This window comes from Scyliorhinus torazame, chromosome 18 (assembly GCF_047496885.1).
Source record: "Scyliorhinus torazame isolate Kashiwa2021f chromosome 18, sScyTor2.1, whole genome shotgun sequence".
Classification (NCBI taxonomy): domain Eukaryota; kingdom Metazoa; phylum Chordata; class Chondrichthyes; order Carcharhiniformes; family Scyliorhinidae; genus Scyliorhinus; species Scyliorhinus torazame.
In genome coordinates this window covers 169389059-169416999 of record NC_092724.1, presented here as the reverse complement: position 1 = coordinate 169416999, position 27941 = coordinate 169389059, and the positions used below count along the sequence as shown (strand labels likewise).

The window sequence follows — 27941 nt, the reverse complement described above, 5'->3', positions numbered from 1 at the left end:
AGCTTCCCACTCACCATTATGTACCTACCCCCCGTGTCTGACACGATGCTCCCTGCCTCGAATACCACTCGTTTGCTGATCAAGATCGCTACCCCCCTGGTCTTTGAGTCCAGCCCTGAGTGGAACACTTGGCTAACCCACCCCTTCTGGAATCTCGTCTGGTCTGTAACCTTTAGGTGTGTCTCTTGTAGCATTGACACGTCCGCCTTCAGTTCCTTCAAATGTGCAAACACGCGAGCCCTCTTGACCGGCCATTCAACCCTCTGATGTTCCATGTAATCAGCCAGGTCGGGAGCCCCCCCCCCCCCCCCCCCCCCCCCCGACTAGCCATCACCCTTTTTAGGCCAGCCTCGATCTCGCGCCCTCCGCTTCCTCGAGCCCCCCCTTGGGCATATGCCGTTCCCGACCTCCCATTTGTCCCCTAGTAACAGTTCCTCCCCTGCCAGCAAAGCAGCTCTCCCCCTACCCCCCCCCCACCCGCAGCAACAGCTCTAAAAACCCAATCCCCAAAGTCAAGCTCCAGCTTAACACCTGTTCACCCCCCACTGCGCTTCCAAGAGTCAGCTGACCCTTGCTGACTCGATAGCTCCCGTCCCTGGCACCAAGCAGTCTGTCTCCCTATTGTTCTCTCCTCTCTCTCCCCCAGATGAATAAACATTTTAAAAGCATCACATTCCCCAGTAAACAAACATCAGAAAAAACAGTGAAGAAACAATCACGTTAGAAAAATAGTCACCCAAAAAGCAGAACCAAATTCAAAGCCCATCCCCCTCTCTAACCTGGGGCGAGGTTCTCTGACCCCCGCCGGGTCGGAGAATCGCCGCGGGCTGGCGTGAGTCCCACCCCCGCCGGTTGCCGAAGTCTCCCGCACTGGAGATTCGGCGGGGGCGGATATCGCGCCGTTTCCGGAGAATTTCGCCCAAGGTCTCTGCAAGACAGATCAACCTTTAACCATCCACACAGCCCATTATTCCACATAGAGCTACTTATATTTATACAATCCAGCACCACAAATCGCCGCCACAGTACTTCTCCAAGGCTTCAGTGTCTTTTAATTCGCCTCCAGCTTCATTTCTTTAATAAAAGTCCATCTTCGTCTGGCGTTTCAAAGCAGAAGTCCCGTTCCTCATGTGTGACCCACAGACGGGCTGGGTACAGCATCCCGAACTTCACCCCCTTCTTAAAGAGGGTCGTTTTTGCCCGATTGAACCCAGCTCGCCTCTTGGCCAGATCCGCGCCCAGGTCCTGATAAATGCGCAACTCACCGTTCTCCCACTTGCTGCTCCGTTCTTTCTTGGCCCACCGCAGACTGTGTTCCTTGTCCAGGAAACGGTGAAAGCGTACCGTCATGGCCCTCGGCGGCTCGTTCGCTCTGGGCTTCCTCGCGACGGCTCTGTGCGCTCTGTCCAATTCCAGGGGCCGAGGGAACGCCCCAACCACCATCAACTTCTCCAACATGTCCGTCACATAGGCCCTCGCATCCGATCCCTCACTGCCTTCCGGGAGGCCGACAATTCTGAGATTCTGCCTCCTGGACCTGTTCTCCAGGTCCTCCAGCTTCTCCTGCATTCTTTTCTGGCGGTCGTTCATCATCCCCACCTTGTTTTCCAGCACGGTTATATACTCCTCGTGCTCGGACACCTTTTGTTCCACCTCCTGGATCGCTCTCCCGTGGGTTTCCTGATTCTGAACCACTTGATCAATTGAAGCCTTAATCGGGTCCAGCGAATCCTTCTTCAGCTTGGTGAAGCAATCCTCGAAAAACTTCACCAGCTGCTCCGTCGATCACTGTGCCGTCTCCCCGCGGCCCTTGCTCTCCGCCATGCTGTCCCGTGTTACCAGCTCTGCTTGCGTCTCCCTTATAGGACTTTGTTGTCTCACACGGACACTTCTGGTCCAATTCTCCATACACTGGTGGGGGGTTTCTCCTTACTGTCTCACTCTTCACCAATTTATCCCATAAAATCTGAAAAAAACGGGGGATAAAGGTCCAAAAGTCCGTTACAGGCGGGAGCTATCAAATGTGCAACCTACTCCTCCATGGCCGCCACCGGAAGTCCCCTTCCAGAAACTTCTGAAGGGCTCCACCAATCAGAATAAAGAATGGGATAAATCCCGGAATTTCATAAGAGTCGATTGGCTGCTAGCCAAGTCCATCAAAATGACACGACGTGACTATGCCACATAGCACACTGCCCTGAGGGAACAGTCTGGGCCAATCCACATGACATCTTAAACCAGGGGTGTTTTCAGTTTAACCAACATCTGCAATTTAAAAGCAGCCAGCAAGACAGGAATTAAAAAAGACACAAAGACCAGGCAAGACTTCAACTCAGGGGAACAGCTGCTCCCTCTCCACCCTGTCCGTGCCCCTCAGGATCTTGTCCACCTCGATCAGGTCGCCCCTCAGTCTTCTCCGCTCCAGAGAAAACAATCCAAGCCGATCCAACCTCTCTTCATAACTGAAATGTTCCATCCCAGGCACCATCCTGGTGAATCTCCTCTGCACCCCCTCCAGTACAATCACATCCTTCCTATAATGTGGCGACTATAAAGTTCTCCAACTCCCTCATGACCGCCCTGTTTTGTAATCTATGCCTCGATTGATAAAAGCGAGTGTCCCATTTGCCTTTTTCACCTCCCTATTAACCTGCCCTTCTGCCTTCAGAGATCTCTGGACAAACACGGCAAGGTCCCTTTGTTCCTCGGAACTTCCCAGTGTCAGACCTTTCATTAAATACTTCCTTATTAAATTACTCCTTCCAAAGTGTCTCACCTCACACTTTTCAGGGTTAAATTCCGTCTGCCACTTTTCCGTCCATTTGACCATCCTGTCTGTATCTTCCTGTAGCCCGGGACACTCACTCTCACTGTTAACCTCCCAGTGCCTTCACTAAAAGTATTAGTGAACCAATGGTTTCATGGTCATCATTATATTTTCATTCCAGATTTTTATTGAGTTGGGTGTCTGGATTACTGTTCCAGTGACAATCCCGTTACACCACTCCCTCCCCAACATTTAAATTGCCAACTGATCTTGTGTATTTTGTGGGACAGAGTTCCAAACTTCCACCACTCTGTGGGCAAAATGTCTCCCCGTTTCACTGCTGAAAGGTCTGCTTCTGATTTTAAACTCCCTGATCCCGGACACCCCGACTAGAGAGTATAGTTTCTCTCTATTCTCACTAATATCCTGAAAATCTCAATCAATTCTCCCCTCAACTGTATAAACTCCAGGGAATACAACCCCAGTTTTTAAATCTCTCCTCATAACTTCTCCTTTCAACTCCAGGAAACATTCTGGTAAATCTGAGTGCACTCCCTCTAAGGCCAATATATTCTTCCTCAGGTGTGGTTCCCAGCACAGTTCCCAGTCACTCCAGGTGTGATCTAACCTGGTCTTTGTACAGCTGAAGTATGGCTGTGACCTCCTCTCGATATAAAGACCAGCTTCCATTAACCTTTCTGATTATTTTCTATTCCTGTTTCTGACATTTCAATGATCTATTTTAATGATCTTTATAAACACTTTGGACCTTCTCTGTTTCTAATGTTTCACCATTTTGAAAGCATCCAGTTTTATACTTTTCAGCTCCAAAGGGACAACCTCACATTCCTCTACATTCAGCTTCATTCCTCACAGTTTTCCCCTTTCACCTAATCGATCGATATCTCTGTCATTTTAAGCTTCCATCTCTGCAGCTTGCAACACCACGTGTCATCGGTCAGTTTGGAAATGTAACTTTTAATCCAATTATCTATGTTGTTAATGACCAAGGTGAATAATTGAGGTGCCAACCCAGATCCTTGCGAGCCACCACGTTCTACGTGTAGACGCTAGTCTAACTCTCTATCATTCCGTGCTTTCTGACTTGCCCTGTAACAGCAGAGTGACCAGCACCATTTTTCAATCGAAAGATCGGATTGTGAATGTTGGAAGATTATAGTGAGAGCATCTGCAATGTTCGCACCTACTTACGTTCGAATGCTCGGCTGGAAACCGTCTGGTCCTGGGGTCTTGTCACATTTTAGTCCCATTATTTTCTTCATTACTGTTATTTTGCAAATGCTAATTTTGAGATATCTGTGGTACTGAAATCTTCCTCCACTGTAAATTCCCAAACCAGGTCAATAATCTGCCTTCAATTCCATTAACTTTAATTTAAACTAACTCTCTGATGCGGAACTTTATCAAAAAACCTTTGGAAGTCGCCCTGTCCAGCAGTTCAGTCACCTCTTCAAACAATTCGATCAGGTTTCAGGGGCGGGGGCAGCTGCTCTGTGATGGCGGAGACAACACAGAGAATAAAAACCTCAACTACTCACCAATGTTGGATTACACCACCACCCAGCAGGAACACGCCTCGCCCCGTGGTGCCCAGTATTAACACAACAGTGCCCGGGTTCACCCCCAGTGCCCGGGTTCACCCCCAGTGCCCGGGTTTACCCCACAGTGCCCGGGTTTACCCCCCAGAGCCCGGGTTTACCCCACAGTGCCCGGGTTTACCCACAGTGCCCGGGTTCACCCCCAGTGCCCGGGTTCACCCCCAGTGCCCGGGTTCACCCCCCAGTGCCCGGGTTCACCCCCCCAGTGCCCAGGTTCACCCCCAGTGCCCGGGTTCACCCCCCCAGTGCCCGGGTTCACCCCCAGTGCCCGGGTTCACCCCCAGTGCCCGGGTTTACCCCTAGTGCCCGGGTTTACCCCCCAGTGCCCGGGTTTACCCACAGTGCCCAGGTTTACCCCCCGTGCCCGGGTTTACCCCCCAGTGCCCGGGTTTACCCACAGTGCCCAGGTTTACCCCCCAGTGCCCGGGTTTACCCCCCAGTGCCCAGGTTCACCCCCAGTGCCCGGGTTTACCCACAGTGCCCGGGTTCACACCCAGTGCCCGGGTTCACCCCCAGTGCCCGGGTTCACACCCCAGTGCCCGGGTTTACCCACAGTGCCCGGGTTCACACCAGTGCCCGGGTTTACCCACAGTGCCCAGGTTTACCCCCCAGTGCCCGGGTTCACCCCCCAGTGCCCGGGTTCACCCACAGTGCCCGGGTTTACCCCCAGTGCCCGGGTTTACCCACAGTGCCCGGGATTACCCCCAGTGCCCGGGATTACCCCCAGTGCCCGGGTTCACCCCCAGACCCCGGGTTTGAGCTGCTCTATCAGTGTTCACTGTACCTGGTCCCGTGTGGCCGTGTCGATCTCTGCTGCCAGCGACTGAGCTTTTGTTTGTGTTGCAAACAGATTTTTTGCTTCGTATAAACTCAGGCTGAGGATCTGCCCATTTAAATCATCGTTCTGTTCTTTTAATCTCAAATTCTCCTGACAAAGAAGGAGAGTGGTTTAGACAGTGTGGAGAGTTACTGACAATCACCATGGCAACAACACACTATGGGCTGTGACTGATAATATCCTAGTCCCACTGCCCCACCTTCGACCTCCGGCCTGTTGCTTCCATTCGGCCCTGACTGCCAGTGGATTGCTGGTACAGAGTCCGCCCAGGGCAGCCCCCATCCTGATCATTACACCCGGACCAGGTCTATCTCCCCAAGTGTTCTCCCTCAAACACTCTCTCGCAAGGACGCTGCCTTGTAAATATCACCGGCTGCATTCTCCGGTTTTGGGGCTATTTCCGGAGGATCCGTGGGACTTTACGCGGGAGAAATCGGCACAGCCCCAGCGCCGATCGCCCAACCGGCGAGGGGTGACGAAAAAATAAATAATAGTCTTTATTATTGTCACAAGTAGGCTTACATTAACACTGCAATGAAGTTACTGTGAAAATCCCCTAGTCGCCACATTCCGGCGCCTGTTCGGGTACACTGAGGGAGAATTCAGAATGTCCAATTCACCTAACAGCACATCTTTCGGGACTTGTGGGGGGAAACCGGAGCACCCGGAGGAAACCCACGCAGACACGGGGAGAACGTGCAGACTCCGCACAGACAGTGACCCAAGCCAGGATTCTAACCCGGGTCACTGGCGCTGTGAAGCAACAGTGCTAACCAGTGTGCTACCGTGCCACCCACACACACGGCCTTCGCGATATAAACGGCTGGAGCATTGCCGGGTCCGTGGCTGCACACAGCGACGATCAGTGGTCGCGCCATACAGCATGGCACCGGCCCTGGGCGGACCTGTCTCGCCAGATAGTGCCCCCAGATAGTGCCCCCAGATAGTGCCCCCAGATAGTGCCCCCAGATAGTGCCCCCAGATAGTGCCGGCCAGCGGAGGCCCTTCCCCGCCAGCCGGCGCGGCGCAAACCACTCCGGGGCGGGTCTAGCCCCTGACGGTGGACAGGATTCTGCACCTTCGGGGCGGCCCCCCCCGCCGGGTCCCAAAGAATCCCGCCCCTGGTGCTGAGAAAACAGAGCAGCGGGATTCTCCGTCAGTGGGATTCTCCGTCAGCGGGATTCTCCGTCAGCGGGATTCTCCGTCACCGGGATTCTCCGTCACCGGGATTCTCCATCAGCGGGAATCTCCGTCACCGGGATTCTCCGTCAGCGGGATTCTCCGTCAGTGGGATTCTGTGTCAGCGGGAATCTCCGTCACCGGGATTCTCCGTCAGCGGGATTCTCCGTCACCGGGATTCTCCGTCAGCGGGATTCTCCGTCACCGGGATTCTCCGTCAGCGGGATTCTCCGTCAGCGGGATTCTCCGTCACCGGGATTCTCCATCAGCGGGAATCTCCGTCACCGGGATTCTCCGTCAGCGGGATTCTCCGTCACCGGGATTCTCCGTCAGCGGGATTCTCCGTCACCGGGATTCTCCGTCAGCGGGATTCTCCGTCAGCGGGATTCTCCGTCACCGGGATACTCCGTCAGCGGGATTCTCCGTCAGCGGGATTCTGGTTCAGTGGGATTCTCCGTCAGTGGGATTCTCCCCCCCGCGGGATTCTCCGTCAGCGGGATTCTCCGTCAGCGGGATTCTCCGTCAGTGGGATTCTCCGTCACCGGGATTCTCTGTCAGCGGGATTCTCCCCCCGCGGGATTCTCCGTCAGCAGGATTCTCCGTCAGCGGGATTCTCCGTCAGCGGGATTCTGTGTCAGCTGGATTCCGTGTCAGCGGGATTCTCCCCCCGCGGGATTCTCCGTCAGCGGGATTCTCCCCCCGCGGGATTCTCCGTCAGCGGGATTCTGTGTCAGCGGGATTCCCTGTCAGCTGGATTCTCTGTCAGCGGGATTTTCTGTCGGCGGGATTCCCTGTCAGCGGGATTCCCTGTCAGCGGGATTCTCCGTCAGCGGGATTCTCCATCAGCGGGATTTTCCGTCAGCGGGATTCTCCGTCAGCGGGATTCTCCGTCAGCGGGATTCTCTGTCAGCGGGATTCCCTGTCAGCTGGATTCTCTGTCAGCGGGATTTTCTGTCGGCGGGATTCCCTGTCAGCGGGATTCCCTGTCAGCGGGATTCTCCGTCAGCGGGATTCTCCGTCAGCGGGATTTTCCGTCAGCGGGATTCTCCGTCAGCGGGATTCTGTGTCAGCGGGATTCTCTGTCAGCGGGATTCTGTGTCAGCGGGATTCTCCGTCAGCGGGATTCTCTGTCAGCGGGATTCTCCGTCAGCGAGATTCTCCGTCTGTGGGATTCTCCGTCAGCGGGATTCTCCGTCAGCGGGATTCTCCGTCGGCGAGATTCTCTGTCAGCGGGATTCTCCGTCGGCGAGATTCTCTGTCAGCGGGATTCTCTCTGTCAGCGGGATTCTCTGTCAGCGGGATTCTCCGTGAGCGGGATTCTCCGTCAGCGGGATTCTGTGTCAGCGGGATTCTCTGTCGGCGGGATTCCCTGTCAGCGGGATTCTCTGTCGGCGGGATTCTCCGTCAGCGGGATTCCCTGTCAGCGGGATTCTCTGTCAGCGGGATTCTCCCCCCCGCGGGATTCTCCGTCAGCGGGATTCTCGGTCAGCGGGATTCTCCGTCAGCAGGATTCTCCCACCCGCGGGATTCTCCGTCAGCGGGATTCTGTGTCGGTGGGATTCTCCGTCAGCGGGATTCTCCGTCAGCGGGATTCTCCGTCAGCGGGATTCTGTGTCGGTGGGATTCTCCGTCAGTGGGATTCTCCGTCTGCGGGATTCTGTGTCGGTGGGATTCTCCGTCAGTGGGATTCCCTGTCAGCGGGATTCCCTGTCAGCGGGATTCCCTGTCAGCGGGGTTCTCTGTCAGCGGGATTCTCCTTTAGCGGGATTCCCCGACAGCTGGATTCTCCGTCAGCGGGATTCTCTGTCAGCGGGATTTTCTGTCAGCGGGATTCTCTGTCAGCGGGATTCTCCGTCAGCGGGATTCTCCGCCAGCGGGATTCTCCGTCAGCGGGATTCTGTGTCAGCGGGATTCTCCGTTAGCGGGATTCCCCGTCAGCGGGATTCTCTGTCAGCGGGATTCTCCGTCAGCGGGATTCCGTGTCAGCGGGATTCCCTGTCAGCGGGATTCCCTGTCAGCGGGATTCCCTGTCAGCGGGATTCTCTGTCAGCGGGATTCTCCGTCAGCTGGATTCTCCGTCAGCGGGATTCTCCGTCAGTGGGATTCTCCGTCAGCGGGATTCTCCGTCAGCGGGATTCTCTGTCAGCGGGATTCTCCGTCAGCGGGATTCTCCGTCAGTGGGATTCTCTGTCAGCGGGATTCTCCGTCAACGGGATTCTCTGTCAGCGGGATTCTCCCCCGCCGGATTCTCCGTCAATGGGATTCCCCGTCAGCTGGATTCCCCGTCAGCGGGATTCTCCGTCAGCGGGATTCTCCGTCAGCGGGATTCTCCGTCTGCGGGATTCTCTCCCCGCGGGATTCTCCGTCAGCGGGATTCTCCGTCAGTGGGATTCTGTGTCAACGGGATTCTGTGTCAGCGGGATTCTCCGTCAGCGGGATTCTCCGTTAGCGGGATTCTCCGTCACCGGGATTCTCCGTCAGCGGGATTCTCCGTCACCGGGATTCTCCGTCACCGGGATTCTCCGTCAGCGGGATTCTCCGTCAGTGGGATTCTCCGTCAGCGGGATTCTGTGTCAGCGGAATTCTCCGTCAGTGGGATTCTCCGTCAGTGGGATTCTCCGTCAGCGGGATTCTGTGTCAGCGGGATTCTCTGTCAGCGGGATTCTCCGTCAGCGGGATTCTCCGTCAGTGGGATTCTCCGTCAGCGGGATTCTCTGTCAGCGGGATTCTCCGTCAGCGGGATTCTCCGTCAGTGGGATTCTCCGTCAGCGGGATTCTCCGTCAGCGGGATTCTCCGTCTGCGGGATTCTCTCCCCGCGGGATTCTCCGTCAGCGGGATTCTCCGTCAGTGGGATTCTGTGTCAACGGGATTCTGTGTCAGCGGGATTCTCCGTCAGCGGGATTCTCCGTTAGCGGGATTCTCCGTCACCGGGATTCTCCGTCAGCGGGATTCTCCGTCACCGGGATTCTCCGTCACCGGGATTCTCCGTCAGCGGGATTCTCCGTCAGTGGGATTCTCCGTCAGCGGGATTCTGTGTCAGCGGAATTCTCCGTCAGTGGGATTCTCCGTCAGTGGGATTCTCCGTCAGCGGGATTCTGTGTCAGCGGGATTCTCTGTCAGCGGGATTCTCCGTCAGCGGGATTCTCCGTCAGTGGGATTCTCCGTCAGCGGGATTCTCTGTCAGCGGGATTCTCCGTCAGCGGGATTCTCCGTCAGCGGGATTCTCTGTCAGCGGGATTCTCCGTCAGCGGGATTCTCTGTCAGTGGGATTCTCTGTCAGCGGGATTCTCTGTCAGCGGGATTCTCCGTCAGCGGGATTCTCTGTCAGTGGGATTCTCTGTCAGCGGGATTCCCCGTCAGCGGGATTCCCCGTCAGCGGGATTCTCTGTCGGCGGGATTCTGTGTCAGCGGGATTCCGTGTAGGCGGGATTCCCTGTCAGCGGGATTCCCTGTCAGCGGGATTCTCTGTCAGCGGGATTCCCCGACAGCTGGTTTCTCTGTCAGCGGGATTCTCCGTCAGCGGGATTCTCCGTCAGCTGGATTCTCGTCAGCGGGATTCTCCGTCAGCGGGATTCTCCGTCAGCGGGATTGTCCGTCACCGGGATTCTCTGTCAGCGGGATTCTCCCCCCGCGGGATTCTCCGTCAGCGGGATTCTCCGTCAGCGGGATTCTGTGTCAGCTGGATTCCGTGTCAGCGGGATTCTCCCCCCGCGGGATTCTCCGTCAGCGGGATTCTCCGTCAGCGGGATTCTCCCCCCGCGGGATTCTCCGTCAGCGGGATTCTGTGTCAGCGGGATTCCGTGTCAGCGGGATTCCCTGTCAGCGGGATTCCCTGTCAGCGGGATTCCCTGTCAGCGGGATTCTCCGTCAGCGGGATTCTCCGTCAGCGGGATTTTCCGTCAGCGGGATTCTCCGTCAGCGGGATTCTCCGTCAGCGGGATTCTCTGTCGGCGGGATTCCCTGTCAGCGGGATTCTCCGTCAGCGGGATTCCCTGTCAGCGGGATTCTCTGTCAGCGGGATTCTCCCCCCCGCGGGATTCTCCGTCAGCGGGATTCTCGGTCAGCGGGATTCTCCGTCAGCAGGATTCTCCCACCCGCGGGATTCTCCGTCAGCGGGATTCTCCGTCAGCGGGATTCTCCGTCAGCGGGATTCTGTGTCGGTGGGATTCTGTGTCGGTGGGATTCTGTGTCAGCGGGATTCTCCGTCTGCGGGATTCTGTGTCAGCGGGATTCTCCGTCAGCGGGATTCTCCGTCAGCGGGATTCTCCGTCAGTGGGATTCCCTGTCAGCGGGATTCCCTGTCAGCGGGGTTCTCTGTCAGCGGGATTCTCCTTTAGCGGGATTCCCCGACAGCTGGATTCTCTGTCAGCGGGATTTTCTGTCAGCGGGATTCTCTGTCAGCGGGATTCTCCGTCAGCGGGATTCTCCGCCAGCGGGATTCTCCGTCAGCGGGATTCTGTGTCAGCGGGATTCTCCGTTAGCGGGATTCCCCGTCAGCGGGATTCTCTGTCAGCGGGATTCTCCGTCAGCGGGATTCTGTGTCAGCGGGATTCTCCGTCAGCGGGATTCTGTGTCAGCGGGATTCCCTGTCAGCGGGATTCCCTGTCAGCGGGATTCTCCGTCAGCGGGATTCCCCGACAGCTGGATTCTCCGTCAGCTGGATTCTCTGTCAGCGGGATTCTCCGTCAGTGGGATTATCTGTCGGCGGGATTCTCCGTCAGCGGGATTCTCCGTCAGTGGGATTCTCTGTCAGCGGGATTCTCCGTCAACGGGATTCTCTGTCAGCGGGATTCTCCCCCGCGGGATTCTCCGTCAATGGGATTCCCCGTCAGCTGGATTCCCCGTCAGCGGGATTCTCCGTCAGCGGGATTCTCCGTCAGCGGGATTCTCCGTCTGCGGGATTCTCTCCCCGCGGGATTCTCCGTCAGCGGGATTCTCCGTCAGTGGGATTCTGTGTCAGCGGGATTCTCCGTCAGCGGGATTCTCCGTTAGCGGGATTCTCCGTCACCGGGATTCTCCGTCAGCGGGATTCTCCCCCCGCGGGATTCTCCGTCACCGGGATTCTCCGTCAGCGGGATTCTCCGTCAGTGGGATTCTCCGTCAGCGGGATTCTGTGTCAGCGGAATTCTCCGTCAGTGGGATTCTCTGTCAGTGGGATTCTCCGTCAGCGGGATTCTCCGTCAGCGGGATTCTCTGTCAGCGGGATTCTCCGTCAGCGGGATTCTCCGTCAGTGGAATTCTCCGTCAGCGGGATTCTCTGTCAGTGGGATTCTCTGTCAGCGGGATTCTGTGTCAGCGGGATTCCGTGTAGGCGGGATTCCCTGTCAGCGGGATTCCCTGTCAGCGGGATTCCCTGTCAGCGGGATTCTCCGTCAGCGGGATTCTCCGTCAGCTGGATTCTCGTCAGCGGGATTCTCCGTAAGCGGGATTCTCAGTCAGCGGGATTCTCCGTCAGCGGGATTCTCTGTCAACGGGATTCTCTGTCAGCGGGATTCTCCGCCTGTGGGATTCTGTGTCAGCGGGATTCTGTGTCAGCGGGATTCTCCTTCAGCGGGATTCTCCGTCAGCGGGATTCTACGTCGGCGGGATTCTCCGTCAGCGGGATTCTCCGTCAGCGGGATTCTCTGTCAGCGGGATTCTCCCCCCGCGGGATTCTCCGTCAGCGAGATTCTCTGTCGGCGGGATTCTCCGTCAGCGGGATTCTCCGTCACCGGGATTCTCCGTCACTGGGATTCTCCGTCAGCGGGATTCTCCGTCACTGGGATTCTCCGTCAGTGGGATTCTCCGTCAGCGGGATTCTCCGTCAGCGGGATTCTCTGTCAGTGGGATTCTCCCCCCACGGGATTCTCCGTCAGTCGGATTCTCCGTCAGCGGGATTCTCCGTCAGCGGGATTCTCCCCACCGCGGGATTCTCCGTCAGCATGATTCTCCGTCAGCGGGATTCTCCCCCCGCGGGATTCTCCGTCAGCGGGATTCTCTGTCAGCGGGATTCTCCGTCAGCGGGATTCTGTGTCGGTGGGATTCTCCGTCGGCGGGATTCTCCGTCAGCGGGATTCTGTGTCGGTGGGATTCTCCCTCAGCGGGATTCTCCGTCAGCGGGATTCTCCGTCAGCGGGATTCTCCCCCCGCGGGATTCTCCGTCAGCGGGATTCTCTGTCAGCGGGATTCTCCCCCCGCGGGATTCTCCGTCAGCGGGATTCTGTGTCGGTGGGATTCTGTGTCGGTGGGATTCTCCCTCAGCGGGATTCTCCGTCAGCGGGATTCTCCCCCCGCGGGATTCTCCGTCAGCGGGATTCTGTGTCGGTGGGATTCTGTGTCGGTGGGATTCTCCGTCAGCGAGATTCTCTGTCAGCGGGATTCACTGTCAGCGGGATTCTCCGTCAGCGGGATTCTACGTCAGCGGGATTCTCCGTCAGCGGGATTCTCTGTCAGCGGGATTCTCCGTCAGCGGGATTCTCCGTCAGAGAGATTCTCCGTCAGCGAGATTCTCTGACAGCGGGATTCTCCGTCAGCGGGATTCTCCGTCAGCGGGATTCTCCCCCCGCGGGATTCTCCGTCAGCGGGATTCTCCGTCAGCATGATTCTCCGTCAGCGGGATTCTCCCCCCGCGGGATTCTCCGTCAGCGGGATTCTGTGTCGGTGGGATTCTGTGTCGGTGGGATTCTCCCTCAGCGGGATTCTCCGTCAGCGAGATTCTCTGTCAGCGGGATTCTCCGTCAGCGAGATTCTCTGTCAGCGGGATTCACTGTCAGCGGGATTCTACGTCAGCGGGATTCTCCGTCAGCGGGATTCTCTGTCAGCGGGATTCTCTGTCAGCGGGATTCTCCGTCAGCGGGATTCTCCGTCAGCGAGATTCTCCGTCAGCGAGATTCTCCGACAGCGGGATTCTCCGTCAGCGGGATTCTCCGTCAGCGGGATTCTCCGTCAGCGGGATTCTCCCCCCGCGGGATTCTCCGTCAGCGGGATTCCCTGTCAGCGGGATTCTCTGTCAGCGGGATTCTCCGTCAGTGGGATTCTCTGTCAGCGGGATTCTCCGTCAGCGGGATTCTCCCCCTGCGGGATTCTCCGTCAGCGGGATTCTCCCCCCGCGGTATTCTCCCCCCGCGGGATTCTCCGTCCGCAGGATTCTGTGTCAGCGGGATTCTGTGTCAGCGGGATTCTGTGTCAGCGGGATTCTCCGTCAGTGGGATTCTCTGTCAGCGGGATTCTCCGTCAGCGGGATTCTCCGTTAGCGGGATTCTCCGTCAGCGGGATTCTCTGTCAGCGGTATTCTCCCCCCGCGGGATTCTCCGTCCGCGGGATTCTGTGTCAGCGGGATTCTGTGTCAGCGGGATTCTGTGTCAGCGGGATTCTCCGTCTGTGGGATTCTCTGTCAGCGGGATTCTGTGTCAGCGGGATTCTGTGTCAGCGGGATTCTCCGTCAGCGGGATTCTGTGTCAGCGGGATTCTCCGTCAGCGGGATTCTGTGTCAGCGGGATTCTCCGTCAGCGGGATTCTGTGTCAGCGGGATTCTCTCTGTCAGCGGGATTCTCCGTCAGCGGGATTCTGTGTCAGCGGGATTCTCCGTCAGCGGGATTCTCCGTCAGCTGGATTCTCCGTCAGCGGGATTCTCCGTCAGCGGGATTCTGTGTCAGCGGGATTCCCTGTCAGCGGGATTCTCTGTCAGCGGGATTCTCTCTGTCAGCGGGATTCTCTGTCAGCGGGATTCTCCGTCAGCGGGATTCTCCGTCAGCGGGATTCTCTGTCGGCGGGATTCTCCGTTAGCGGGATTCTCCGTCAGCGGATTCTCTGTCAGCGGGATTCTCCCACCGCGGGATTCTCCGTCAGCGGGATTCTGTGTCAGCGGGATTCTCCGTCTGTGGGATTCTCCGTCAGCGGGATTCAGTGTCAGCGGGATTCTCCGTCAGCGGGATTCTGTGTCAGCGGGATTCTCCGTCTGTGGGATTCTCCGTCAGCGGGATTCAGTGTCAGCGGGATTCTCCGTCAGCGGGATTCTCTGTCAGCGGGATTCTCCGTCAGCGGGATTCTCTGTCAGCGGGATTCTGTGTCAGCGGGATTCTCCGTCAGCGGGATTCTCCGTCAGCTGGATTCTCCGTCAGCGGGATTCTCCGTCAGCGGGATTCAGTGTCAGCGGGATTCTCCGTCAGTGGGATTCTCTGTCAGCGGGATTCTCCGTCAGCGGGATTCTGTGTCGGTGGGATTCTGTGTGGGTGGGATTCTGTGTCGGTGGGATTCTCCGTCAGTGGGATTCCCCGTCAGCGGGATTCTCTGTCAGTGGGATTCTCCGTCAGCGGAATTCTCTGTCAGCGGGATTCTCCCCCCGCGGGATTCTCCGTCAGTGGGATTCTCTGTCAGCAGGATCCCCCCCCGCGGGATTCCCCGTCAGCGGGATTCTCTGCCAGTGGGATTCTCCATCAGCGTGATTCTCCGTCAGCGGGATTCTCCGTCAGCGGGATTCTCCGTCAGCGGGATTCTCCGTCAGTGGGATTCTCTGTCAGCGAGATTCTCAGTCAGCGGGATTCTCCCCCCGCGGGATTCTCCGTCAGCGGGATTCTCCGTCAGCGGGATTCTCCGTCAGCGGGATTCTCCGTCAGCGAGATTCTCAGTCAGCGGGATTCTCCCCCCGCGGGATTCTCCGTCAGCGGGATTCTCCGTCAGCGGGATTCTCCGTCAGCGGGATTCTCCGTCAGCGGGATTCTCCGTCAGCGGGATTCTCTCTGTCAGCGGGATTCTCCGTCAGCGGGATTCTCCGTCAGCGGGATTCTCCGTCAGTGGGATTCTCTGTCAGCGGGATTCTCCGTCAGCGGGATTCTCTGTCAGCGGGATTCTCCGTCAGCGGGATTCTCCCCTCGCGGGATTCTCCGTCAGCGGGATTCTCCGTCAGCGGGATTCTCCGTCAGCGGGATTCTCCGTCAGCGGGATTCTCCCCCCGCGGGATTCTCCGTCAGCGGGATTCTCCGTCAGCGGGATTCTCCGTCAGTGGGATTCTGTGTCAGCGGGATTCTCCGTCAGTGGGATTCTCTGTCAGCGGGATCCCCCCCCCGCGGGATTCCCCGTCAGCGGGATTCTCTGCCAGTGGGATTCCCCGTCAGCGGGATTCTCTGTCAGCGGGATTCTCCGTCAGCGGGATTCTCTGTCACCAGGATCCCCCCCCCGCGGGATTCCCCGTCAGCGGGATTCTCTGCCAGTGGGATTCTCCATCAGCGGGATTCTCCGTCAGCGGGATTCTCCGTCGGTGGGATTCTCCGTCAGTGGGATTCTCCGTCAGCGGGATTCTCCGTCAGCGGGATTCTGTGTCAGTGGGATTCCCTGTCAGCGGGATTCTCCGTCAGCGGGATTGTCCGTCAGCGGGATTCCCTGTCAGCGGGATTCTCCGTCAGCGGGATTCCCTGTCAGCGGGATTCTCTGTCAGTGGGATTCCCTGTCAGCGGGATTCTCCGTCAGCGGGATTCTCAGTCAGCGGGATTCTCTGTCAGCGGGATTCTCTGTCGGCGGGATTCTCCCCCCGCGGGATTCTCCGTCAGCGGGATTCTCCGTCAGCGGGATTCTCCGTCAGTGGGATTCACTGTCAGCGGGATTCTCCGTCAGCGGGATTCTCCGTCAGCGGGATTCTGTGTCGGTGGGATTCTCTGTCAGTGGGATTCTCCGTCAGCGGAATTCTCTGTCAGCGGGATTCTCCCCCCCGCGGGATTCTCCGTCAGCGGGATTCTCCGTCAGCGGGATTTTCCCCCCGCGGGATTCTCCGTCAGCGGGATTCTCCATCAGCGGGATTCCCCGTCAGCGGGATTCTCTGTCAGCGGGATTCTCCGTCAGCGGGATTCTCCGTCAGCGGGATTCTCCGTCAGCGGGATTCTCCGTCGGCGGGATTCTGTGTCAGCGGGATTCTGTGTCAGCGGGATTCTCCCCTCGCGGGATTCTCCGTCAGCGGGATTCTGTGTCAGCGGGATTCTCCCCTCGCGGGATTCTCCGTCAGCGGGATTCCCCGTCAGCGGGATTCTGTGTCAGTGGGATTCTCCGTCAGCGGGATTCCCCGTCAGCGGGATTCTCTGTCAGTGGGATTCTCCGTCAGCGGGATTCTCTGTCCGCGGGATTCTCCGTCGGCGGGATTCCCCGTCAGCGGGATTCTCCGTCAGCGGGATTCTCCATCAGCGGGATTCTCCGTCAGTGGGATTCTGTGTCAGCGGGATTCTCCGTCAGCGGGATTCTCTGTCGGCGGGATTCTCCCCTCGCGGGATTCTCCGTCAGCGGGATTCTCCATCAGCGGGATTCTCCGTCAGCGGGATTCTCCGTCAGCGGGATTCTCCGTCAGCGGGATTCTCCGTCAGCGGGATTCCCTGTCAGCGGGATTCTCCGTCAGCGAGATTCTCTGTCAGCGGGATTCTCCGTCAGCGGGATTCTCTGTCAGCGGGATTCTCCGTCAGCGGGATTCTCCGTCAGTGGGATTCTGTGTCGGTGGGATTCTCCGTCAGCGGGATTCTCCGTCAGCGGGATTCTCCGTCAGTGGGATTCTCTGTCAGTGGGATTCCCTGTCAGCGGGATTCCCTGTCAGCGGGATTCTCCGTCAGCGGGATTCTCTGTCGGCGGGATTCTCCCCCCGCGGGATTCTCCGTCAGCGGGATTCTCCGTCAGCGGGATTCTCCGTCAGTGGGATTCACTGTCAGCGGGATTCTCCGTCAGCGGGATTCTGTGTCGGTGGGATTCTGTGTCGGTGGGATTCTGTGTCGGTGGGATTCTCCGTCAGTGGGATTCCCCGTCAGCGGGATTCTCTGTCACTGGGATTCTCCGTCAGCGGAATTCTCTGTCAGCGGGATTCTCCCCCCCGCGGGATTCTCCGTCAGTGGGATTCTCTGTCAGCAGGATCCCCCCCCGCGGGATTCCCCGTCAGCGGGATTCTCCGTCAGCGGGATTCTCCGTCGGCGGGATTCTCCGTCAGCGGGATTCTCCCCCCGCGGGATTCTCTGTCAGCGGGATTCTTCGTCAGTGGGATTCTCCGTCAGCGGGATTCTCCGTCAGCGGGATTCTGTGTCAGCGGGATTCTCCGTCAGCGGGATTCTCTGTCAGCGGGATTCTCCGTCAGCGGGATTCTGTGTCAGCGGGATTCTCCGTCAGCGGGATTCTCCGTCAGCGGGATTCTCCGTCAGCGGGATTCTGTGTCAGCGGGATTCTCTGTCAGCGGGATTCTCCGTCAGCGGGATTCCCCGTCAGCGGGATTCTCTGTCAGCGGGATTCTCCGTCAGCGGGATTCTGTGTCAGCGGGATTCTCTGTCAGCGGGATTCTCCGTCAGCGGGATTCTCCGTCAGCGGGATTCTTCGTCAGTGGGATTCTCCGTCAGCGGGATTCTCCGTCAGCGGGATTCTCTGTCAGCGGGATTCTCCGTCAGCGGGATTCTGTGTCAGTGGGATTCTCCGTCAGCGGGATTCTCCGTCAGCGGGATTCTCCGTCAGCGGGATTCTGTGTCAGCGGGATTCTCTGTCAGCGGGATTCTCCGTCAGCGGGATTCCCTGTCAGCGGGATTCTTCGTCAGTGGGATTCTCCGTCAGCGGGATTCTCCGTCAACGGGATTCTCTGTCAGCGGGATTCTCTGTCGGCGGGATTCTCTGTCAGCGGGATTCTCCCCTCGCGGGATTCTCCGTCAGCGGGATTCTCTGTCAGCGGGATTCTCCGTCAGCGGGATTCTCTCTGTCAGCGGGATTCTCCGTCAGCGGGATTCTCCGTCAGCGGGATTCTGTGTCAGCGAGATTCTCAGTCAGCGGGATTCTCCGTCGATGGGATTCTCCGTCAGCGAGATTCTCCGTCAGCGGGATTCTCTGTCAGCGGGATTCTCCGTCGATGGGATTCTCCGTCAGCGAGATTCTCTGTCAGTGGGATTCTCCGTCAGCGGGATTCTCCGTCAGTGGGATTCCCTGTCAGCGGGATTCTCCGTCAGTGGGATTCTGTGTCAGCGGGATTCTCCGTCAGTGGGATTCTGTGTCGGCGGGATTCTCCGTCAGCGGGATTCTCCGTCAGTGGGATTCTGTGTCGGCGGGATTCTCCGTCAGCGGGATTCTCCGTCAGCGGGATTCTCCGTCAGTGGGATTCTGTGTCGGCGGGATTCTCCGTCAGTGGGATTCTGTGTCAGCGGGATTCTCCGTCAGTGGGATTCTGTGTCGGCGGGATTCTCCGTCAGCGGGATTCTCCGTCAGTGGGATTCTGTGTCGGCGGGATTCTCCGTCAGCGGGATTCTCCGTCAGCGGGATTCTCCGTCAGCGGGATTCTCCGTCAGTGGGATTCCCTGTCAGCGGGATTCTCCGTCAGCGAGATTCTCCGTCAGCGGGATTCTCCGTCAGTGGGATTCTCCGTCAGCGGATTTCTTTGTCAGCGGGATTCTCCGTCAGTGGGATTCTGTGTCGGCGGGATTCTCCGTCAGCGGGATTCTCCGTCAGTGGGATTCCCTGTCAGCGGGATTCCCTGTCAGCGGGATTCTCTGTCGGCGGGATTCTCCCCCCGCGGGATTCTCCGTCAGCGGGATTCTCCGTCAGCGGGATTCTCTGACGGCGGGATTCTCCCCCCGCGGGATTCTCCGTCAGCGGGATTCTCCGTCAGCGGGATTCTCCGTCAGTGGGATTCACTGTCAGCGGGATTCTCCGTCAGCGGGATTCTGTGTCGGTGGGATTCTGTGTCGGTGGGATTCTGTGTCGGTGGGATTCTCCGTCAGTGGGATTCCCCGTCAGCGGGATTCTCTGTCACTGGGATTCTCCGTCAGCGGAATTCTCTGTCAGCGGGATTCTCCCCCCCGCGGGATTCTCCGTCAGTGGGATTCTCTGTCAGCAGGATCCCCCCCCGCGGGATTCCCCGTCAGCGGGATTCTCCGTCAGCGGGATTCTCCGTCGGCGGGATTCTCCGTCAGCGGGATTCTCCCCCCGCGGGATTCTTCGTCAGTGGGATTCTCCGTCAGCGGGATTCTCCGTCAGCGGGATTCTCCGTCAGCGGGATTCTCCGTCAGCGGGATTCTCTGTCAGCGGGATTCTCCGTCAGCGGGATTCTGTGTCAGCGGGATTCTCCGTCAGCGGGATTCTCCGTCAGCGGGATTCTCCGTCAGCGGGATTCTGTGTCAGCGGGATTCTCTGTCAGCGGGATTCTCCGTCAGCGGGATTCTGTGTCAGCGGGATTCTTCGTCAGTGGGATTCTCCGTCAGCGGGATTCTCCGTCAGCGGGATTCTCTGTCAGCGGGATTCTCCGTCAGCGGGATTCTGTGTCAGCGGGATTCTTCGTCAGTGGGATTCTCCGTCAGCGGGATTCTCCGTCAGCGGGATTCTGTGTCAGCGGGATTCTCTGTCAGCGGGATTCTCCGTCAGCGGGATTCTCCGTCAGCGGGATTCCCTGTCAGCGGGATTCTTCGTCAGTGGGATTCTCCGTCAGCGGGATTCTCCGTCAACGGGATTCTCTGTCAGCGGGATTCTCTGTCGGCGGGATTCTCCGTCAGCGGGATTCTCTGTCAGCGGGATTCTCCCCTCGCGGGATTCTCCGTCAGCGGGATTCTCCGTCAGCGGGATTCTCTGTCAGCGGGATTCTCCCCTCGCGGGATTCTCCGTCAGCGGGATTCTCCGTCAGCGGGATTCTCCGTCAGCGGGATTCTCTGTCAGCGGGATTCTCCGTCAGCGGGATTCTCTCTGTCAGCGGGATTCTCCGTCAGCGGGATTCTCCGTCAGCGGGATTCTCCGTCAGCGGGATTCTGTGTCAGCGAGATTCTCAGTCAGCGGGATTCTCCGTCAGCGGGATTCTCCGTCAGCGAGATTCTCTGTCAGCGGGATTCTCCGTCAGCGGGATTCTCCGTCAGCGAGATTCTCCGTCAGCGGGATTCTCCGTCAGTGGGATTCTCCGTCAGCGGATTTCTTTGTCAGCGGGATTCCCTGTCAGCGGGATTCTGTGTCAGCGGGATTCCCTGTCAGCGGGATTCCCTGTCAGCGGGATTCCCTGTCAGCGGGATTCCCTGTCAGCGGGATTCTCCGTCAGTGGGATTCTCCGTCAGCGGATTTCTTTGTCAGCGGGATTCCCTGTCAGCGGGATTCTGTGTCAGCGGGATTCCCTGTCAGCGGGATTCCCTGTCAGCGGGATTCCCTGTCAGCGGGATTCCCTGTCAGCGGGATTCTCCGTCAGCGGATTTCTCTGTCAGCGGGATTCTCCGTCAGCGGGATTCCCCCCGCGGGATTCTCCGTCAGTGGGATTCTCCGTCAGCGGGATTCCCCCCGCGGGATTCTCCGTCAGTGGGATTCTCCGTCAGCGGGATTCTCTGTCAGCGGGATTCTCCGTCAGCGGGATTCCCCCCGCGGGATTCTCCGTCAGTGGGATTCTCTGTCGGCGGGATTCTCCGTCAGCGGGATTCTCCGTCAGCGGGATTCTCCGTCAGCGGGATTCTCCGTCGGTGGGATTCTGTGTCGGTGGGATTCTCTGTCAGCGGGATTCTCCGTCAGCGGGATTCTCTGTCAGCGGGATTCTCCGTCAGCGGGATTCTCCGTCAGCGGGATTGTCCGTCGGCGGGATTCTCCGTCGGTGGGATTCTCCCTCAGCGGGATTCTCCGTCAGCGGGATTCTCTGTCAGCGGGATTCTCCGTCAGTGGGATTCTCCGTCAGCGGGATTCTCCGTCGGTGGGATTCTGTGTCGGTGGGATTCTCCGTCAGTGGGATTCTCCGTCAGCGGGATTCTCCGTCGGTGGGATTCTGTGTCGGTGGGATTCTCCGTCAGTGGGATTCTCCGTTAGCGGGATTCTCCGTCAGCGGGATTCTGTGTCAGCGGGATTCTGTGTCAGCGGGATTCTGTGTCAGCGGGATTCTCTGTCAGCGGGATTCTGTGTCAGCGGGATTCTGTGTCAGCGGGATTCTCTGTCAGCTGGATTCTGTGTCAGCGGGATTCTGTGTCAGCGGGATTCTCCGTCTGTGGGATTCTCTGTCAGCGGGATTCTGTGTCAGCGGGATTCTCCCCTCGCGGGATTCTCCGTCAGCGGGATTCTCTGTCAGCGGGATTCTGTGTCAGCGGGATTCTGTGTCAGCGGGATTCTGTGTCAGCGGGATTCTGTGTCAGCGGGATTCTCCGTCAGCGGGATTCTCCGTCAGCGGGATTCTCCGTCAGTGGGATTCTCCGTCAGCGGGATTCTCTCTGTCAGCGGGATTCTCCGTCAGTGGGATTCTCCGTCAGCGGGATTCTCCGTCAGCGGGATTCTCTGTCAGTGGGATTCTCTGTCAGCGGGATTCCCTGTCAGCGGGATTCCCTGTCAGCGGATTCACCGTCAGCAGGATTCTCCGTCAGCGGGATTCCCTGTCAGCGGGATTCCCTGTCAGCGGGATTCCCTGTCAGCGGGATTCTCCGTCAGCGGGATTCTGTGTGAGCGGAATTCTCCGTCAGCGGGATTCTCCGTCAGCGGGATTCTCCGTCAGTGGGATTCTCTGTCGGCGGGATTCTCCGTCAGTGGGATTCTCCGTCAGTGGGATTCTCTGTCAGCGGGATTTTCCCCCCGCGGGATTCTCCGTCAGTGGGATTCTTCCCCCGAGGGATTCCCTGTCAGCGGGATTCTCCATCAGCGGCATTCTCCGTCAGTGGGATTCTCCCCCCGCGGGATTCTCCGTCAGCGGGATTCTGTGTCAGCGGGATTCTCCCCTCGCGGGATTCTCCGTCAGCGGGATTCTGTGTCAGCGGGATTCTCTGTCAGCGGGATTCTCCCCTCGCGGGATTCTCCGTCAGCGGGATTCTGTGTCAGCGGGATTCTCCGTCAGCGGGATTCTCCGTCAGCGGCATTCTCCGTCAGTGGGATTCTCCCCCCGCGGGATTCTGTGTCAGCGGGATTCTCCCCTCGCCGGATTCTCCGTCAGCGGGATTCTCCGTCAGCGGGATTCTCTGTCAGCGGGATTCTCCCCTCGCGGGATTCTCCGTCAGCGGGATTCTGTGTCAGCGGGATTCTCCGTCAGCGGGATTCTCCGTCAGCGGGATTCTCTGTCAGCGGGATTCTCCCCTCGCGGGATTCTCCGTCAGTGGGATTCTCCGTCAGCGGGATTCTCCGTCAGCGGGATTACCCGTCAGCGGGATTCTCTGTCGGCGGGATTCTCTCTGTCAGCTGGATTCTCCGTCAGCGGGATTCTCCGTCAGCGGGATTACCCGTCAGCGGGATTACCCGTCAGCGGGATTACCCGTCAGCGGGATTCTCTGTCAGCGGGATTCTCCGTCAGCGGGATTACCCGTCAGCGGGATTACCCGTCAGCGGGATTCTCTGTCAGCGGGATTCTCCGTCAGCGGGATTCTCCGTCAGCGGGATTCCCTGTCAGCGGGATTCTCCGTCAGCGGGATTCTCCGTCAGCGGGATTCTCCGTCAGTGGGATTCTCCGTCAGCGGGATTCTCCGTCAGCGGGATTCTCCGTCAGCGGGATTCTCCGTCAGTGGGATTCTCCGTCAGCGGGATTCTCTGTCAGCGGGATTCCCTGTCAGCGGGATTCTCCGTCAGCGGGATTCTGTGTCAGCGGGATTCTCCGTCAGTGGGATTCTCCGTCAGCGGGATTCTCTGTCAGCGGGATTCTCCGTCAGCGGGATTCTCCGTCAGCGGGATTCTCTGTCAGCGGGATTCTCCGTCAGCGGGATTCTCTGTCAGCGGGATTCTCCGTCAGCGGGATTCTCCGTCAGCGGGATTCTCCGTCAGTGGGATTCTCTGTCACCAGGATCCCCCCCCCCCGCGGGATTCCCCGTCAGCGGGATTCTCTGCCAGTGGGATTCTCCATCAGCGGGATTCTCCGTCAGTGGGATTCTCCGTCAGCGGGATTCTCCGTCAGCGGGATTCTGTGTCAGTGGGATTCCCTGTCAGCGGGATTCTCCGTCAGTGGGATTCTCCGTCAGCGGGATTCCCTGTCAGCGGGATTCTCTGTCAGCGGGATTCTCCGTCAGCGGGATTCCCTGTTCTCGGGATTCTCTGTCGGCGGGATTCCCTGTCAGCGGGATTCCATGTCAGCGGGATTCTCCGTCAGCAGGATTCTCCGTCAGCGGGATTCTCTGTCAGCGGGATTCTGTGTCAGCGGGATTCCCTGTCAGCGGGATTCCCTGTCAGCGGGATTCTCCGTCAGCGGGATTCTGTGTGAGCGGAATTCTCCGTCAGCGGGATTCTCCGTCAGCGGGATTCTCCGTTAGCGGGATTCTCCGTTAGCGGGATTCTCCGTCAGTGGGATTCTTCCCCCGAGGGATTCCCTGTCAGCGGGATTCTCCATCAGCGGCATTCTCCGTCAGCGGGATTCTCCGTCAGCGGAATTCTCCGTCAGCGGGATTCTCCATCAGCGGGATTCCCCGTCAGCGGGATTCTCCGTCAGCGGGATTCTCTGTCAGTGGGATTCTGTGTCAGCGGGATTCTCCGTCAGCGGGATTCACTGTCAGCGGGATTCTCCCCTCGCGGGATTCTCCGTCAGCGGGATTCTCCATCAGCGGGATTCCCCGTCAGCGGGATTCTCCGTCAGCGGGATTCTCCATCAGCGGGATTCCCCGTCAGCGGGATTCTCCGTCAGCGGGATTCTCCGTCAGCGGGATTCTCCGTCAGCGGGATTCTCCGTCAGCGAGATTCTCTGTCAGCGGGATTCTCCGTCAGCGGGATTCTCCGTCAGTGGGACTCACTGTCAGCGGGATTCTCTGTCAGTGGGATTCCCTGTCAGCGGGATTCCCTGTCAGGGGGATACTCCGTCAGCGGGATTATCCGTCAGCGAGATTCTCAGTCAGCGGGATTCTCTGTCAGCGGGATTCTCCGTCAGCGGGATTCTCTGTCGGCGGGATTCTCCGTCAGCGGGATTCTCCGTCAGCGGGATTCTCCCCCCGCGGGATTCTCCGTCAGCGGGATTCTCCGTCAGCGGGATTCTCCGTCAGTGGGATTCACTGTCAGCGGGATTCTCCATCAGCGGGATTCTCCGTCTGCGGGATTCTCCATCAGCGGGATTCTCCGTCAGCGAGATTCTCTGTCAGCGGGATTCTCCGTCAGCGGGATTCTCCGTCAGCGGGATTCTCCGTCAGTGGGATTCTATGTCAGCGGGATTCTCCGTCAGCGGGATTCACTGTCAGCGGGATTCTCCGTCAGCGGGATTCTCTGTCAGCGGGATTCTCTGTCAGCGGGATTGTCCGTCAGCGGGATTCTCCGTCAGCGGGATTCTCCGTCGGTGGGATTCTGTGTCGGTGGGATTCTGTATCGGTGGGATTCTCTGTCAGCGGGATTCTCCGTCAGCGGGATTCTCCGTCAGCGGGATTGTCCGTCAGCGGGATTCTCCGTCGGTGGGATTCTGTGTCGGTGGGATTCTCCGTCAGCGGGATCCTCCGTCAGCGGGATTCTCCGTCAGCGGGATTCTCTCTGTCGGCGGGATTGTCCGTCAGCGGGATTCTCCGTCAGCGGGATTCTCCGTCAGTGGGATTCTCTGTCGGTGGGATTCTCCGTCAGTGGGATTCCCCGTCAGCGGGATTCTCTGTCAGTGGGATTCTCCGTCAGCGGAATTCCCTGTCAGCGGGATTCTCCCCCCGCGGGATTCTCCGTCAGCGGGATTCTCCGTCAGCGGGATTCTCCCCCCGCGGGATTCTCCGTCAGCGGGATTCTCCCCCCCGCGGGATTCTCCGTCAGCGGGATTCTCAGTCAGCGGGATTCTCCGTCAGCGGGATTCTCCGTCGGTGGGATTCTGTGTCGGTGGGATTCTCCGTCAGCGGGATTCTCCGTCAGTGGGATTCTCTGTCGGTGGGATTCTCCCCTCGCGGGATTCTCCGTCAGCGGGATTCTGTGTCAGCAGGATTCTCCGTCTGTGGGATTCTCTGTCAGCGGGATTCTGTGTCAGCGGGATTCTCCGTCAGTGGGATTCTCCGTCAGCGGGATTCTCCGTCAGCGGGATTCTCCGTCAGCGGGATTCTCCGTCAGCGGGATTCTCTGTCGGCGGGATTCTTCCCCCGAGGGATTCCCTGTCAGCGGGATTCTCCATCAGCGGGATTCTCCGTCAGTGGGATTCTCCCCCCGCGGGATTCTCCGTCAGCGGGATTCTCCGTCAGTGGGATTCTCCATCAGCGGGATTCCCCGTCAGCGGGATTCCCCGTCAGCGGGATTCTCTGTCAGCGGGATTCTCCGTCAGTGGGATTCTCCGTCAAAGGGATTCTCTGTCCGCGGGATTCTCTGTCCGCGGGATTCTCCGTCAGCGGGATTCTCTGTCAGCGGGATCTCTGTCAGCGGGATTCTCTGTCAGCGGGATTCTCCGTCACCGGGATTCTCTGTCAGCGGGATTCTCTGTCAGCGGGATTCTCCGTCAGTGGGATTCTGTGTCAGCGGGATTCCCTGTCAGCGGGATTCTCCGTCAGCGGGATTCTGTGTCGGTGGGATTCTGTGTCGGTGGGATTCTGTGTCGGTGGGATTCTGTGTCAGCGGGATTCTCTGTCAGCGGGATTCTCCGTCAGTGGGATTCCCCGTCAGCGGGATTCTCTGTCAGTGGGATTCTCCGTCAGCGGAATTCCCTGTCAGCGGGATTCTCCCCCCGCGGGATTCTCCGTCAGCGGGATTCTCCGTCAGCGGGATTCTCCCCCCGCGGTATTCTCCGTCAGTGGGATTCTCCGTCAGCGGGATTCTCCGTCAGCGGGATTCTCCGTCAGCGGGATTCTGTGTCAGCGGGATTCCCTGTCAGCGGGATTCTCCGTCAGCGGGATTCTCCGTCAGCGGGATTCTCCATCAGCGGGATTGCCCGTCAGCGGGATTCTCTGTCAGCGGGATTCTCCGTCAGCGGGATTCTCTGTCAGTGGGATTCCCTGTCAGCGGGATTCTCTGTCAGCGGGATTCTCTGTCAGTGGGATTCCCTGTCAGCGGGATTCCCTGTCAGCGGGATTCTCCGTCAGCAGGATTCTCCGTCAGCGGGATTCTCTGTCAGCGGGATTCAGTGTCAGCGGGATTCCCTGTCAGCGGGATTCTCCGTCAGCGGGATTCCCTGTCAGCGGGATTCCCTGTCAGCGGGATTCTCCGTCAGCGGGATTCTGTGTGAGCGGAATTCTCCGTCAGCGGGATTCTTCGTCAGCGGGATTCTCCGTTAGCGGGATTCTCCGTTAGCGGGATTCTCTGTCAGCGGGATTCTCCGTTAGCGGGATTCCCCGTCAGCGGGATTCTCTGTCCGCGGGATTCTCAGTCGGTGGGATTCTGTCTCGGTGGGATTCTCCCTCAGCGGGATTCTCCGTCAGCGAGATTCTCTGTCAGCGGGATTCTCCGTCAGCGAGATTCTCTGTCAGCGGGATTCACTGTCAGCGGGATTCTACGTCAGCGGGATTCTCCGTCAGCGGGATTCTCTGTCAGTGGGATTCTCCGTCAGCGGGATTCTCTGTCAGCGGGATTCTCTGTCAGCGGGATTCTCCGTCAGCGGGATTCTCCGTCAGCGAGATTCTCCGTCAGCGGGATTCTCCGTCAGCGGGATTCTCTGTCAGCGGGATTCTCTGTCAGCGGGATTCTCCGTCAGCGGGATTCTCCCCCCGCGGGATTCTCCGTCAGCGGGATTCCCTGTCAGCGGGATTCTCTGTCAGCGGGATTCTCCGTCAGTGGGATTCTCTGTCGGCGGGATTCTCCGTCAGTGGGATTCTCTGTCAGCGGGATTCTCCGTCAGCGGGATTCTCCTCCTGCGGGATTCTCCGTCAGCGGGATTCTCCCCCCGCGGTATTCTCCCCCCGCGGGATTCTCCGTCCGCAGGATTCTGTGTCAGCGGGATTCTGTGTCAGCGGGATTCTCCGTCAGTGGGATTCTCTGTCAGCGGGATTCTCCGTCAGCGGGATTCTCCGTTAGCGGGATTCTCCGTCAGCGGGATTCTCTGTCAGCGGTATTCTCCCCCCGCGGGATTCTCCGTCCGCGGGATTCTGTGTCAGCGGGATTCTGTGTCAGCGGGATTCTGTGTCAGCGGGATTCTCCGTCTGTGGGATTCTCTGTCAGCGGGATTCTGTGTCAGCGGGATTCTGTGTCAGCGGGATTCTGTGTCAGCGGGATTCTCTCTGTCAGCGGGATTCTCCGTCAGCGGGATTCTCCGTCAGCTGGATTCTCCGTCAGTGGGATTCTCCGTCAGCGGGATTCTCCGTCAGCTGGATCCTCCGTCAGCGGGATTCTGTGTCAGCGGGATTCCCTGTCAGCGGGATTCTCTGTCAGCGGGATTTTCCGTCTGTGGGATTCTCCGTCAGCGGAATTCTCCGTCAGCGGGATTCTCCGTCAGCTGGATTCTCCGTCAGCGGGATTCTGTGTCAGCGGGATTCCCTGTCAGCGGGATTCTCTGTCAGCGGGATTCTCTCTGTCAGCGGGATTCTCTGTCAGCGGGATTCTCCGTCAGCGGGATTCTCCGTCAGCGGGATTCTCTGTCGGCGGGATTCTCCGTTAGCGGGATTCTCCGTCAGCGGGATTCTCTGTCAGCGGGATTCTCCCACCGCGGGATTCTCCATCAGCGGGATTCTGTGTCAGCGGGATTCAGTGTCAGCGGGATTCTCCGTCTGTGGGATTCTCCGTCAGCGGGATTCAGTGTCAGCGGGATTCTCCGTCAGCGGGATTCTGTGTCAGCGG

At 58.6% G+C, this 27941-nt stretch overlaps 1 protein-coding gene across 3 annotated transcripts in view; it reads right to left on the bottom strand.

The window, feature by feature from the left end:
• rab11fip4a (RAB11 family interacting protein 4 (class II) a) overlaps nt 1–27941 on the bottom strand; it is a 375285-nt gene that overhangs the window by 13886 nt on the left and 333458 nt on the right. For all 3 annotated transcript variants that reach the window (XM_072483892.1, XM_072483889.1, XM_072483890.1), the window contains one exon: nt 5171–5314. In XM_072483892.1, coding sequence (XP_072339993.1) covers nt 5171–5314 — 144 coding nt within the window. The remainder of the gene's footprint in view (nt 1–5170; nt 5315–27941) is intronic.